The sequence below is a fragment of the Aethalodelphis obliquidens genome, unplaced genomic scaffold, assembly GCF_003676395.1.
Source record: "Aethalodelphis obliquidens isolate GAN/ISIS:26980383/991018 unplaced genomic scaffold, ASM367639v1 scaffold21, whole genome shotgun sequence".
NCBI lineage: Eukaryota > Metazoa > Chordata > Mammalia > Artiodactyla > Delphinidae > Aethalodelphis > Aethalodelphis obliquidens.
In genome coordinates, this window is record NW_020837965.1 from 13,037,497 (window position 1) to 13,053,172 (window position 15,676).

Here is a 15,676-nt window from a genome sequence, read left to right on the forward strand (position 1 = left end):
ACTAATATATGTGTTCCAGAAATTACATGAAATTCCTAGATACCTGCTATATCCTGGTATAATGTTATCACTTGTAATTCTAGTTATTAACTTAAAATGTTGTATGTCACAGAAATAACCTAATTTCCTTGTCATTTGCATTATAATAAACTTTATCAGATCTTTAACATGGTCGTGTTTAAGTCTTTTTGTCATTTACAGACAATTATTTACTCTGACGCTTTTGCAAAAGTGTTCTTTGAAAAGTGCTTCATCTTCAAGAAGACTTGTGAAAAGGACTCTAACTTAAAGTACAGGATTCTGATAATTTTCAGATCATATTGCTCAACTGGGTAAGAATTTACAGAACTCTAAGGTAAAAAAAGATTCAGGGCTTCCCTGGTGGTGCAGTGGTTGAGAGTCCGCCTGCCGATGCAGGGGACATGGGTTCGTACCCCAGTCCGGGAAGATCCCACATGCCGCGGAGCGGCTGGGCCTGTGAGCCATGGCCGCCGAGCCTGCGCATCCAGAGTCTATGCTCCGCAACGGGAGAGGCCACAACAGTGAGAGGCCCATGTACCGCAAAAAAAAAAAAAAAGATTCATAAAACTGCTAACTAAAGATCAGGTTCAATCAGAATTAATTACAAGGAACTGAATGAACTGATGAGGATAATTATAATTTTTATGACTTTTTATCTGAAACATTATTAGTTCTTGAATGTTTTTTTTTTCCCCCAGACTTAAGGAAACCCTTTTTCCTAAGCTGTCTATGACTTACGGCAATTTGGTAAAGTGTGCCCTTATAAACAAAGATAAAACAAATTTCTCCCTACCTGATCCCTTCAGAATTTAGAAACTCTTAGCGAGTATTCTCATTTTCATAGCAATATATTTATTTGCATAAGTTCCTAAGAATCTGTCCTCCTTATAACAGGACACAATTGGAAACATTGATTATATTACTAAGGTTTTAACTGGAATGTCATATCTGAGAGAGATGAACATAGACTCAGATATGACCAGACAGATTTAAGGAACTAAGCTTGACTTATGGAGCCAATAAAGCTCCTTGGAAAAATCAGCCTGGCAACTTGCTTACAGAAGCCTTACCAGGTGAGTAAGGAAGGTCGCTTCCTGGCAGATGTAGGAACCTCAGGATATTCGGTGGACCTCGGGAAGAAAGGAATTCACCCAAATCTATCAGTACTGCTGGGAAAGTCTGATGGTAAGCTCATAGCTTGGCTTCCTACCTTGAGAGAGACTTCTAAGAGTCCAATCTGTGATTCCTTGTGTGAAGGTCCAGCAGAGTATACTTGAAAGAGCCTATATGGTCTATCACTATTCTTGTTGCACTTAATAAATAATAAATTAATTAATTATTAAATAATCAGGCCAGACTTATTTTGCAAGTAAATTAGCATTATTTGGGTTATCTCTGATAAAAGGTGGGGGGAAGGGGAAACTATAGGACACCCTGTGGATATCAGATTTTAGTCCTGTTAATTGCCTTTGAGGTTTGTTTTCTACCTGTAAACTGGACTGAAGACTGAATTCTTCTCACTTCCTCTAATATCTGGCTACAACTCTCCAGATATTGTTTCCAACTTTTTCCCACCTTTCTGATTTGGAATTATTGAGAACTAAAATTGCCATTTTCCTGAAGCCATGCAAGCTAAAGTGGGACAACTAGATATAAACTCCAGAGAAATCACTACAACAGTTCATGTATGAACAATCTTTGTGCCTCTTGCTGCATGGACCACTCAGAAAGAACCCCACCACCACCAGAGATATTCAGACTACAAACCAGGAAAATCTGTGATTGCCACCATCTGTCCCCACCCCGTCTGAATATGCTTCAAGTCCTACATCTAGAAATCTCAACTGGCTACCCTCAGGCCTCAGACTAGGTTTATAATCTGCTCCAACCACTAACCATTGTCTTTCTTTTGTTTCCGTAGAAATGCCTCTTATGAAATAACCTGAATCAAATATTTGCACCATAGAGGCCTAACTTTATAAACACACCTGCATCGCTGCCTCCTCAAATGAGACACAATCCATTAATTGAACTGACCTATTCTAAGACAGTGGTTGGGTGCGATACGGAGCAATCCACCAACTCAGCACAGATTCAAACCTACTTACACCAGATGTCCCAAGATGTTAATCATAACATTATCTAATCTTTGAATGGATCCCTAGGGCCCCAACATCACTGATCTCGTTTCAAGGTATGACCAATGGCTACCAACTGGATTTCAGGACTACTGCTTTTCAATATAATTATTATAGGAGTGCTACTAAAATCCTTTCTAGGTTACAACATGCCCTATCCCTGACTTTTAGTAAATCAGCTTCTCAGGCAGTTAACGTCCTCACCACTGACTGATGTCTAGGCATCAAGGGTGGATTGTAGTGTAATCCCCAACAGTTGGTTTTTCCTTTTTTGTAATGGAAGGGCAGGACTTAAGCTTTGATTGCAAGGCATCCACTCCAGAGTTATCCACTTCAGAGATAGCTATCTCAAATAAACACACTGCCAGCCACAGAACTAGATAAAGAGCCAGGCTGGGGTTGGCGGGAGGGGGTGGGGGGAATTCTTTGTTCGAGATCTTGGTTGATTTCGATAACTGACCATCATTAGGGTCATTTTTTTTTTCTCTTCCTGCACTTTAAATTTCTACTCTTAAGTTTTGAACTGACCAATAAAAAGGGAGCCCACAAAACCCTAGGCCTCACCCTTGACCCTAATGAAAGCAGAACCCCAGGCCCACACCCCCCTCTCTACCTACAACCTCCCTGTGTGGCCCAGGTGTGCCATGTGCTTTCCAGGACCTGTGAGTAATAAACTTTTTATTTTCAAGGTTTTCTGACGGTTATCACTGAGGGCATCTTGCAATCATAGTAAATAGCACAGAGAGGAGCTTCAAGATGACAGAAGAGTAAGACGTGGAGATCACCTTCCTGCCCACAAATGCATCAGAAATACATCTACATGTGGAACAGCTCCTACAGAACACCTACTGAACGCTGGCAGAAGACCTCAGACCTCCCAAAAGGCAAGAAACTCCCCATGTACCTCGGTAGGGCAAAAGAAAAAAGAAAAAACAGAGACAAAATAGGGACGGGACCTGCACCAGTGGGAGGGAGCTGCGTGAACACAGCCTGAAGGGGGCTAGTGGGCCACAGCTAGCCAGGAGAGAGTCCGGGAAAAGGTCTGTAACTGCCAAAAACGCAAGAGATTTTTTCCTGCCTCTTTGTTTCCTGGTGCGCGAGGAGAGGGGATTAAGAGCGCTACTTAAAGGAGCTCCAGAGACGGGCGCAAGCCGCGGCTAACAGCGCGGACCCCAGAGATGGGCTAAGGCTGCTGCTGCAGCCACCAAGAAGCCCGTGTGCAACCACAGGTCACTATCCACAGCTGCCCTCCCAGGAGCCTGTGCAGCCCGCCGCTGCCAGGGTCCCGTGACCCAGGGACAGCTTCCCAGGGAGAACGCACGGCGCGCCTCCGGCTGGTGCAACATCACAGTGGCCTCTGCCGCCGCAGCCTCGCCCCGGATCCGTACCCCTCCCTCTCCCCGGCCTGAGTGAGCCAGAGCCCCCGAATCAGCTGCTTCTTTAACCCCGTCCGCTCTGAGCAAAGAACAGACGCCCTCCGGCGACCTACATGCAGAGGCAGGGTCAAATCCAAAGCTGAACCCCGGGAGCCGTGCGAACAAAGAAGAGAAACGGAAATCTCTCCCAGCAGCCTCAGAAGCAGCGGATTAAATCTCCACAATCAACTTGATGTACCCTGCATCTGTGGAATACGTGAACAGGCAATGAATCACCCCAAATTGAGGAGGTGGATTTGGGGAGTAATGATTTTTTTTTTCCCTTTTTCTCTTATTGTCAGTGTGTATGCGTACGATTCTGTGTGTGATTTTGTCTGTATAGCTTTGCTTTTACCATTTGTCCTGGGGTTCTGTCCTTTTTTTCCTTTTCTCTTTTTAATAAACTATTCAGCACTTGCTATCATTGGTGGATTTGCTTTCTGGTTTGGTTGTTCTCTTCTTTCTTTTTTTTTAAATTACTTTAAAAAAATTTTTAATAATTATTTTTTGTTTTTTATTTTAATAACTTTTTAATTTAATCTTACTTTATTTATTTTATCTTTTTCTTTCTTTCTTTCTTTTCTCTCTTTTATTCTGAGCCATGTGGATGACAGGCTCTTGGTGCTCCAGTCAGGTATCAGGGCTGTGCTTCTGATGTAGGAGAGCCAAGTTCAAGACATTGGTCCACCAGAGAACTCCCAGCTCCACATATTATCAAACAGCAAAAATCTCCCAGAGCTCTCTGTCTCAACGCCAAGACCCAGCTCTACTCAATGGCCAGCAAGCACCAGTGCTAGACATCCTTTGCCAAACAACTAGCAAGACAGGAACACAACCCCACCCATTAGCAGAGAGGCTGCCTAAAATCATAATAGGTCACAGACACCCCAAAACACACCATCAGACATGGGCCTGCACACCAGAAAGACAAGATCCAGCCTCATCCACCAGAACACAGGCACTAGCTCCCTCCACCAGGAAGCCTACACAACCCACTGAACCAACCTTAGTCACTGGAGGCAAACACCAAAAACAACGGGAACTACAAACCTGCAGCCTGCAAAAAGGAGACCCCAAACACAGTAAGTTAAGCAAAATGAGAAGACAAGGAAACACACAGCAGATGAAGGAGCAAGGTAAAAACCCACCAGACGTAACAAATGAAGAGAAAATAGGCAGTCTACCTGAAAAAGAATTGAGAATAATGATAGTAAAGATGATCCAAAATCTTGGAAATAGAATGGAGAAAATATAAGAAATGTTTAACAAGGACCGAGAAGAACTAAAGAGCAAACAAACAATGATGAACAACAAAATAAATGAAATTAAAAATACTCTAGAAGGGATCAATAGCAGAATAACTGAGGCAGAAGAACAGATAAGTGACCTGGAAGATAAAATATTGGAAATAACTGTCACAGAGCAGAATAAAGAAAAAAGAATGAAAAGAATTGAGGACAGTATCAGAGACCTCTGGGACAACATTAAACGCACCAATATTCGAATTATAGGGGTCGCAGAAGAAGAAGAGAAAAAGAAAGGGACTGAGAAAATATTTGAAGAGATTATAGTTGAAATCTTCCCTAATATAGGTAAGGAAATAGTTAATCAAATGCAGGAAGCACAGAGAGTCCCATACAGAATAAATCTAAGGAGAAATACGCCAAGACACATATTAATCAAACGATCAAAAATTAACTACAAAGAAAAAATATTAAAAGCAGCAAGGGAAAAACAACAAATAACATACAAGGGAATCCCATAAGGTTAACAGCTGATCTTTCAGCAGAAACTCTGCAAGCCAGAAGGGAATGGCAAGACTATTTAAAGTGATGAAAGGGAAAAATCTACAACCAAGATTACTCTGTCCAGCAAGGATCTCATTCAGATTTGACGGAGAAATTAAAACATTTACAGACAAGTAAAAACTAACAGAATTCAGCAACACCATACCAGCTTTACAACAAATGCTAAAGGAACTTCTCTAGGCAGGAAACAACAGAAGGAAAGGACCTACAACAACAAACCCAAAACAATTAAGAAAATGGTAATAGGAACATACGTATCAATAATTACCTAAAATGTAAATGGATTAAACGCTCCAACCAAAAGACATAGACTGGCTGAATGGATACAAAAACAAGACCCATATATACGCTGTCTACAAGAGAACCACTTCAGACCTAGGGACACATACAGATTGAAAGTGAGGGGATGGAAAAACATATTCCATGCAAATGGAAATCAAAAGAAAGCTGGAGTAGCAATTCTCATATCAGACAAAATAGACTTTAAAACAAAGAGTATTACAAGAGACAAAGAAGGACATTACATAATGATCAAGGGATCAATGCATGAAGAAGATATAACAATTGTAAATATTTATGCACCCAACATAGGAGCACCTCAATACATAAGGCAAATACTAACAGCCATAAAAGGGGAAATCGACAGTAACACAATCATAGTAGGGGACTTTAAGACCCCACTTTCACCAGTGGACAGATCATCCAAAATGAAAATAAATAAGGGAAGACAAGCTTTAAATGATACATTAAACAACATGGACTTAATTTATATTTATAGGACATTCCACCCAAAAACAACATAATACACTTTTTCCTCAAGTGCTCATGGAACATTCTCCAGGATAGATCATATCTTGGGTCACAAGTCAAGCCTTGGTAAATTTAAGAAAATTGAAGTTGTATCAAGTATCTTTTCTGCCCACAATGCTATGAGATTAGATATCAATTACAGGAAAAAGTATGTAAAAAATACAAGCACATGGAGGCTAAACAATACACTACTTAATAACCAAGAGATCACTGAAGAAATCAAAGAGGAAATCAAAAAATACCTAGAAACAAATGACAATGAAAACACAACAACCCAAAACCTATGGGATACAGCAAAAGCAGTTCTAAGAGGGAAGTTTATAGCAATACAATCCTACCTTAAGAAACAAGAAACATCTCAAATAAACAACCTAACATTACACCTAACGCAATTAAAGAAAGAAGAAGAAAAAAAACCATACGTTAGCAGAAGGAAAGAAATCATAAAGATCAGTTCAAAAATAAATGAAAAAGAAATGAAGGAAACAATAGCAAAGATCAATAAAATTAAAACCTGATTCTCTGAGAAGATAAACAAAATTGATAAAGCATTAGCCAGAATCATCAAGAAAAAAAGGGAGAAAACTCAAATCAATAGAATTAGAAATGAAAAACGGGAAGTAACAACTGACACTGCAGAAATACAAAGGATCATGAGAGATTACTACAAGCAACTATATGCCAATAAAATGGACAACCTGGAAGAAATGGACAAACTCTTAGAAATGCACAACCTTCCGAGACTGAACCAGGAAGAAACAGAAAATATGAACAGACCAATCACAAGCACTGAAATTGAAACTGTGATTAAAAATCTTCCAATATGGGCTTCCCTGGTGGCGCAGTGGCTGAGAGTCCGCCTGCCAATGCAGGGGACACGGGTTCGTGCTGCGGTCTGGGAGGATCCCACATGCCGCGGAGCGGCTGGGCCCGTGAGCCATGGCCGCTGGGCCTGGGCGTCCGGAGTCTGTGCTCCGCAACGGGAAGGGCCACAACAGTGAGAGGCCCACTACCACCAAAAAAAAAAAAAAAAAAACTCTTCCAATAAACAAAAGCCCAGGAGCAGATGGCTTCACAGGCAAATTCTATCAAACATTTAGAGAAGAGCTAACACCCATCGTTCTCAAACTCTTCCAAAATAGCAGAGAGAGGAACACTCCCAAACTCATTCTACGAGGCCACCATCACCCTGATACAAAAACCAGAAAAGGATGTCACAAAAAAAAAAACCACTACAGACCAGTATCACTGATAAACGTAGATGCAAAAATCCTCAACAAAATACTAGCAAACAGAATCCAACAGCACATTAAAAGGATCATACACCATGACCGACTGGGGTTTATCCCAGGAATGCAAGAATGTATATTCTTTAATATATGCAAAATCAATTGATGTGATACACCATATTAACAAATTGAAGGAAAAAAACCATATGATCATCTCAATAGATCCAGAAAAAGCTTTCGACAAAATTCAACGCCGATTTATGATAAAAAACCTCCAGAAAGGAGGCACAGAGGGAACTTACATCAACATAATAAAGGCCATATATGACAAACCCACAGCCAACATCGTCCTCAATGGTGAAAAACTGAAACCATTTCCACTAAGATCAGGAACAAGACAAGGCTGCCCTCTCTCACCACTATTATTCAACATTGTTTTGCAAGTTTTAGCCACAGCAATCAGAGAAGAAAAAGAAATAAAAGGAATCCAAATGGGAAAAGAAGTAGCAAAGCTGTCACTGTTTGCAGATGACATGACACTATACACAGAGAATCCTAAAGATGCTACCAGAAAACTGCTAGAGCTAATCAATGAATTAGGTAAAGTAGCAGGATACAAAAGTAATGCACAGAAATCTCTTGCATTCTTATACACTAACGATGAAAAATCTGAAAGTGAAATTAAGGAAACATTCCCATTTACCACTGCAACAGAAAGAATAAAATACCTAGGAATAAACCTACCTAAGGAGACACAAGACCTGTATGCAGAAACTTATAAGACACTGATGAAAGAAATTAAAGATGATACAAATAGATGGAGAGATATACCATGTTCTTGGATTGGAAGAATCAACATTGTGAAAATGAGTATACTACCCAAAACAATCGACAGAGTCAATGCAATCCCTATCAAACTACAACTGATATTTTTCACAGAACTATAACAAAAAATTTCACAATTTGTATGGAAACACAAAAGACCCCGAATAGCCAAAGCAATCTTGAGAAAGAAAAACGGAGCTGGAGGAATCAGGCTCCTGGACTTCAGACTATACTACAAAGCTACAGTAATCAAGACAGTATGGTACTGGCACTAAAACAGAAATATAGATCAATGGAACAGGATAGAAAGCCCAGAGATAATCCCATGCACATATGGTCACCTTATCTTTCATAAAAGAGGCAAGAATATAGAATGGAGAAAAGACAGCCTCTTCAATAAGTGGTGCTGGGAAAACTGGACAGCTACATGTAAACGAATGAAATTAGAACATTCCCTAACACCATACACAAAAATAAACTCAAAATGGATTAAAGACCTAAATGCAAGGCCAGACACTATCAAACTCTTAGTGGAAAACATAGGCAGAACATTCTATGACATAAATCACAGCAAGATCCTTTTTGACCCATCTCCTAGAGAAATGGAAATAAAAGCAAAAATAAACAAATGGGACCTAATGAAACTTCAAAGCTTTTGCACAGCAAAGGAAACCACAAACAAGATGAAAAGACAACCCTCAGAATGGGAGAAAATATTTGCAAATGAAGCAACTGACAAAGGATTAATCTCCAAAATTTACAAGCAGCTCATGCAGCTCAATATCAAAAAAACAAACAACCCAATCCAAAAAAGCAGAAGACCTAAACAGACATTTCTCCAAAGAAGATATACAGATTGCCAACAAACACATGAAAGAATGCTCAACATCATTAATCATTAGAGAAATGCAAATCAAAACTACAGTGAGATACCACCTCACACCGGTCAGAATGGCCATAATCAAAAAATCTACAAACAGTAAATGCTGAAGAGGGTGTGGAGAAAAGGGAACCCTCATACACTGTTGGTGGGAATGTAAATTGATACAGCCACTGTGGAGAACAGTATGGAGGGTCCTTAAAAAGCTAAAAATAGAACTACCATACGACCCAGCAATCCCACTACTGGGCATATACCCTGAGAAAACCATAATTCAAAAAGAGTCATGTACCACAATGTTCATTGCAGCTCTATTTACAATAGCCAGGACATGGAAGCAACCTAAGTGTCCATCAACAGATGAATGGATAAAGAAGATGTGGAACATATATACAATGGAATATTTGCCATAAAAAGGAACAAAATTGAGTTATTTGTAGTGAGGTGGATGGACCTAGAGTCTGTCATACAGAGTGAAGTAAGTCAGAAAGAGAAAACAAATACCACATGCTAACACATATATATGGAATCTAAAAAAAAAAAAAAAAAAGTCATGAAGAACCTAGGTGCAAGACAGGAATAAAGACGCAGACCTACTAGAGAATGGACTTGAGGACATGGGGAGGGGGAAGGGTAAACTGGGACAAAGTGAGAGAGTGGCATGGACATATATATACTATCAAATGTAAAATAGATAGCTAATGGGAAGTAGCCGCATAGCACAGGGAGATCAGCTCGGTACTTTGTGAACAGCTAGAGGGGTGGGATAGGGAGGGGGGGTGGGAGGGAGACGCAAGAGGGAAGAGATATGGGGATATATGTATATGTATAACTGATTCATTTTGTTATAAAGCAGAAACTAACACACCATTGTAAAGCAGTTATACTCCAATAAAAACGTTAGAAAAAAAATAAAAAGAATAAAAAGAAGCTCAAGGACCAGTCCCTCCACAGCACTGGTTATCAATAGGCTGAGACCAGCCCAAAACATCCACCCAGCAAGCAAGCATTCAAGCTGGTTCTGAATTGCATCTAAGGATACAAGCACCAATCTGACTCAACCCAACAAACAACCCATTCAACCAATTCAAGAATTCTGCCTTACCATTTTCAAATAAAATCAGTTTTAGCTATGATCTGGGGTACAAAAAAGAAAATCCCTCTCACCCAAAGATCTGCCACCATAAACCCCATGGACCCAAAAGCTACAAACACAAGGAGATAAAACAAAGACAAGACAATGGTTACAAAGAGCATGAGACAGGACTAAGTAAATTGTTAGGAGCCAAGAACACTCAAGCTACTGTGGCAAGCTCCCAGGCCTAGGAGCCACCCATCAGCATGACTAGGGAACTAAGGAAATTACCAGCTGTGCCCACACAAATGTTGCATTAAGCTGGAATGGCCCTCATGTCTCCCTTAACATAAGTATTTTAAAATGCCCAGATAATACAAACTTATCCCAAGTGACACAGCCTAAAAAAGACTAAAAAGACATGCCAATTAAATGCCATTAGTATCCTGGATGGGATCCCGAAACCGAAAAAGAGCATTAGGTAACAACTAAGGAAATATGAAAGGAAGTACAGACTTTCATTAACGTAATTAATATTGGTTGGGACAAATGTCCCGTACTAATGTGCGATGCTGATAACAGGAGAAAACTGGCTACAGGGTATATGAGAACTCTGTATTGTCTAGGCAACTTTTCTGTACATCAGAAACTATCTTTAAATTAGAATTTTATTTAAAAAACAGAAAACCGCTTGCTCCAGAGATCCTTGAATCAGGAAAATAATTCTCTCAACATTTAGTATGAGAAGGCACTGGCGCATTTGTTAAAAAGCAGATTCTCAGGCCCCACTCCAGAACTGTAAAGTCAGAATGGGAGCTGGCGGGGAGGCCAGAGTCTGCATGGAAACAAACGACCAGGTGATTCTTACGCATCTTAACGGTGGTGAGTCACTATCTTGACTGGTGACCCATCGTTTCCCTCTCCTCACACACATAAATAGCCACCAATGAGGCACTGCCCCTTCCAGAGGGCAACTCACCCCCTTAGGCCTTTGCCATCCCAGGGGAAAACAATCCTCCAACAGTAAACAATCCTAAACTATCAGTTGATACTGGTGTAGCCTGCCATTAGAAAAAGAAAAAAAAAAAAAGTCCCAGACAGTTTCTAGCCTCTCACCTTCCTAAAGAGGCCTTGAGATACCTGCTGTGCCTCCAAACAAAAACTTATCCGGGTGCTTCCCTGGTGGCGCCATGGTTGAGAGTCCGCCTGCCGATGCAGGGGACGCGGGTTCGTGCCCCGGTCCGGGAAGATCCCACATGCGGCGGAGCGGCTGGGCCCATGAGCCATGGCCGCTGAGCCTGCGCGTCCGGAGCCTGTGCTCCGCAACGGAAGAGGCCACAACAGTGAGAGGCCCACGTACCGCCAAAAAAAACTTATTCGGTAGTTGACCCTTTGAAAGAGCCCAACCGCATCCTGCAGTACTGATCCAGGACTCCCGAACCCCCTCCCTAAAAAAGAAGAGGCACAGCCAAAGCATCCCACTGGGGCGTCCTCTTCAGCAGACGGATGCTCGTCGGCTCCCTGGCCGTCTCTGGAGCGACCCTCCCAGAGTGCCCTCTCCAAGGCGAAGAGACCCTCCCCCCCACACACACACACACAGGCCCCGCTGCCCAGAGAAAGGAAGGGTTTGAGCTCCAGCCTTGTCACTATCTAGACCTGTCACTTACTCGGTGGACCCCCGGATTTGTTAAATCTAACTGGCTCTACAAGTTCATTTTAAACCAGCAAACGCAGGTTACAGCCTCGCGGCCGGCGGGTCCGGACAGCCAGGCGAAGGGCGCCCGCCGGCAGCCGGGCCGCGACGGGACAGCGTCGAAACGCTGGGCTACGCCGCGGGGGCTTGTGGGGCGAGACGGAGCTGTGCCCTGACGCCACCCGTGCGTCCCACCCCCCGCTGCTCACCCCGCCGCCGCTGATAGCTCCGATGCCGTCGAACTCCCGGCCCAGCCCGTCGGAGTCGTCGAGCACGTACGCGCTGCCGGGCGCCAGCAGCGCGCACAGCAGCAGGGGCACCGCGGCTTGGCCCGCCGAACCCGCGGCGGCCGTCATGACTTTCACTTGGCGTTGCCGGGAAGCCTGGAGTAGGTGCTCAGCCATTGTGTGGGTCACATGACTCCGGCGCCCGCGGAGGCGGGTCCGGTTGCCGCCATGATGGAGAAGGGCAGGAGGCCGCTGGCGCCGCCGCCGCCATGTTGAGTGTGGGCCGCAGCTCGTTGACGCAGCCGCCGTAATGTTGGGGGAGGGCGGAGCGAGCCTTTCCTACTCGGCCGAAGTTCACGCTCCGAGTTAAGCCTTCGCGTGTATCCGTTCGCTGCCTCTCCTTCGGCTTCACCCACTGGAGCACTTTATCGAAGGGGAGGTGGATGTCCAAGGCCAAGGGAGCAGGGCAGTGCGTGGCCTATTATGGACCTCCCCGAACGTCTCCGGGCGCTTCTGCCACCTGCCAGTACGTGGCAGAACGAGAAAGAGGAGCAGGCTTGAGTCTCTATCCTAGTCCCTGTTCAGCTGTCACCTTGGTGGAGTCACTTAGCTTTATGAGCCTGAGTCTCCTCTTACGTAAGATGAAGCAAGGAGAGCAGCCGCATGGGGACATATGATTAAATGAAATACGAGTAAGGCAACAGACAGGCAGTAAATCTTAGCTGAATGCGTGACACACTTAGCAAGCCTTAGTTGACATGGATCTTCATCCTGGTAACAACTTCATCCTGGTAACAACTTCATCCTGGTTGCTTCATAAGGTACTTGCCGCTGCCAGTTGAAATGGTTCCAGGCAGATAACCCTAAATTGGCAGGGAAGTTGTGGATTGTCCTGGGATTCCTGCCACATCCGGCATTGGTCTGAGATTTCTGATTTCCTTGGTATTGAAACAAATTGAAGAGACTATTGAGAGGCTGCAGAGAAAGCATCTCTGATCCCCAGGTCTGATTGTTTTGCCCCTTAACTGCAAACGTAAATTTAAGTGTCAAGACTACGATTATACCAGGAGGAAAAATTTATCTGGGCAGTCCCGTAAACACACTCGTCAGGCCCTTATGATATCTCTAGGTTCTTAATGGAGAGTATGCTTACTCTTTCCACCTTCCTAAATTACTATAGGTCTATTGTGATTTACCAAGGACAGTCCCAGCTTGTGTCTATTGTCCTAACATAATTATTGATAGTATCCCTTTCACCCTCAAAAATGTTCTGGCTTGTATGATAAATTATATAGTTCCCTGTATATTGGCCACTTGTTTTCTTCCATTTCTTCTTTTCCCCATACAGCACTTATCTGAACTACCTTCCTTACAATCACCATTCTGTGATTCAAGTCAGTAACTTGTCAAGTTCCATAGATGTACCTTCTCTGAACTCACTCTGATCCATCTGTTCTAATAAAATTTTAAACATGAGCGGAGCACCAGTGGCTGCAAGACGTGGCTGATAAATCAAGTAACTGCTAAGCTTCCTACCAACCCTGAGATTTTATATCTGGGATATGCATGTAACATCTGCATAATCATGTAACTAGAAGAAAATAGAGGAAAAAATACCATACAAGCGAAACTGGGAAGTTGAAACCAGAACCCAGTATATGTCATTCTGTAACACACTGTTGCACCTTGTATTTGGAAGGCACACCACAAATATTTGTGCAATGTGTGATATTTGTAAAAGAGGAAACAGAATATTTAACAGTAAATATGTACCACTAGTTCCCATTAGTTCATAACCAAAGTAATTCCTTACCAGGGAAAATGTCTCTTGTTGCAAATTTCTAATCTACGCTCAGGAAACCATTAGACGAGAAAGTTTCTAATAGGGCTTCCCTGGTGGCGCAGTGGTTGAGAGTCCGCCTGCCGATGCAGGGGACACGGGTTCGTGCCCCGGTCCAGGAAGATCCCACATGCCGCGGAGCGGCTAGGCCCGTGAGCCATGGCCGCTGAGCCTGTGTGTCCGGAGCCTGTGCTCCGCAACGGGAGAGGCCACAACAGTGAGAGGCCCGCGTACCGGGGAAAAAAAAAAAAAGTTTCTAATAAAAAAGCAGTAAATACAAGCTGAGAAAGAGAGATCCTTGAACTGCTGGGCACGGCACTCAGATGTGCTCAAGACATGAGATAAAGGGAAGCGGCCGTTATCAGACAAGTGATTGTGTGTTCGGCTTCCCTTGCTTCTGTGGTTTCAGGGTCCCTGATATACACCAGACAGTAGGAAAGAAGCGTCTCTCAGTTCTCAAAAGTCAGATGAGTTTAAAAAGTAAGGACAGTTTTTCTCTTAAATAAGCAACGTTTCTGAGTATCACAGCTGTACTTCAGCCACAGAAAATTTCTCAGTTTTCTGAAGTGATCAAAATCAGATGGTCTTGAGAAAAGTGAGCAATCTTGCCTTTTAATGAAACGTTATTGATAAAGTCTGTTGTCTCACTTTAAGAAATGGCTTTACTTTTAGAAGTCTGAATTAGGTGATGGTGTCTTAAATCAATGGAAGAGGATGGGCTTTTTAAAACATGATATTGGGACAGCTGGATAACTATTTGGGGAAAGATCAAATTTTAGATCTATACCTCACACCACACATAAGTATAACCGCCAAATGGATAAAGCTCTAAATGTAAATAAATGAAACCTTACAAGTTGTATTAGAAAACATGAGTAAATTCCTGTATAACCAGGGGTCTGGATAGGACTCAATATCTTGACACAACAAAATAAAAGTTTGATTTTTAGAAAATCACTGAAAAATGATATAAGGGGGTAAGAAAAAAGAATTATTTATAAAAGAAGTTGGAAACATTTCTTAAAGTAAGAGTCCTCTGGGGCCAAAAGTATGAAGTATTTTCTTATCATGAACTATCCTGTAACATCTGTCATTTATCTGATCTTTACAACTTGTACGTAAGTTGCTTGATTGCAGTTGTTAATTACATCACCCGCTATTCAATGACTTCTCTCTGTAAACTCAGGGCTTTATATATAAAGACAGTAAAAATGGTTCAAAGGATAGAACCCACATAACGGAATAAATTATATATTGCTTACTAAACATCTTCTTAAGCATAACTACAGATAAAAATTGCTATAGTAAGGAGCAGTGTGGTATAGTAGTTAAACGATCAGCCCTGGAACCCCAGACTACATAGCTTCAAATCTCTCCTACCACCTACTAGCTGTGTGATTTTGGCCAAGTTACTTTACTTCTTTGGGCTTCAGTTTAACCATCCATAAATAGAGATGATGATAGAGAAGTTGATATGAAGGTTAGCAGAATTAATATTTATGAAACATTTAGAAGAGTGACCACCATATTTATATTTATATATATATATAATCATACTGCATGCTATGAAAGGGTTTATTATATAAATAATAACATAAATAGAATACAGATTAACTATAGTGTAGCTCTTGAGTTTATTGCTCTCCACAAAACTAAGACAGTCCTGAGGAAAAGGATTCTTCCTGTCTTTGTACTGGTCTGAATTTTTTTTTCTG

The 15,676-nt window shown here is 42.2% G+C and overlaps 1 protein-coding gene across 6 annotated transcripts in view; it reads right to left on the minus strand.

Moving 5' to 3' along the window:
* The window catches only part of GALC (galactosylceramidase), a 61,625-nt gene extending 49,231 nt beyond the window's left edge, over positions 1–12,394 (minus strand). Inside the window, exon 1 of one of the 6 annotated variants that reach the window (XR_003435598.1) lies at positions 12,104–12,336. Coding sequence is in view for 3 of the 6 variants with exons in the window: in XM_027120234.1 (XP_026976035.1) it covers positions 12,104–12,298 (195 nt within the window). In the remaining 3 variants the exon portion in view is untranslated. Of the gene's footprint in view, positions 1–11,868; positions 11,943–12,103 lie in introns of those variants that run through there. The other 5 variants (XM_027120234.1, XM_027120236.1, XM_027120235.1 and 2 more) reach the window with 5 other exon arrangements.
* Positions 12,395–15,676: the final 3,282 nt, after the last annotated feature.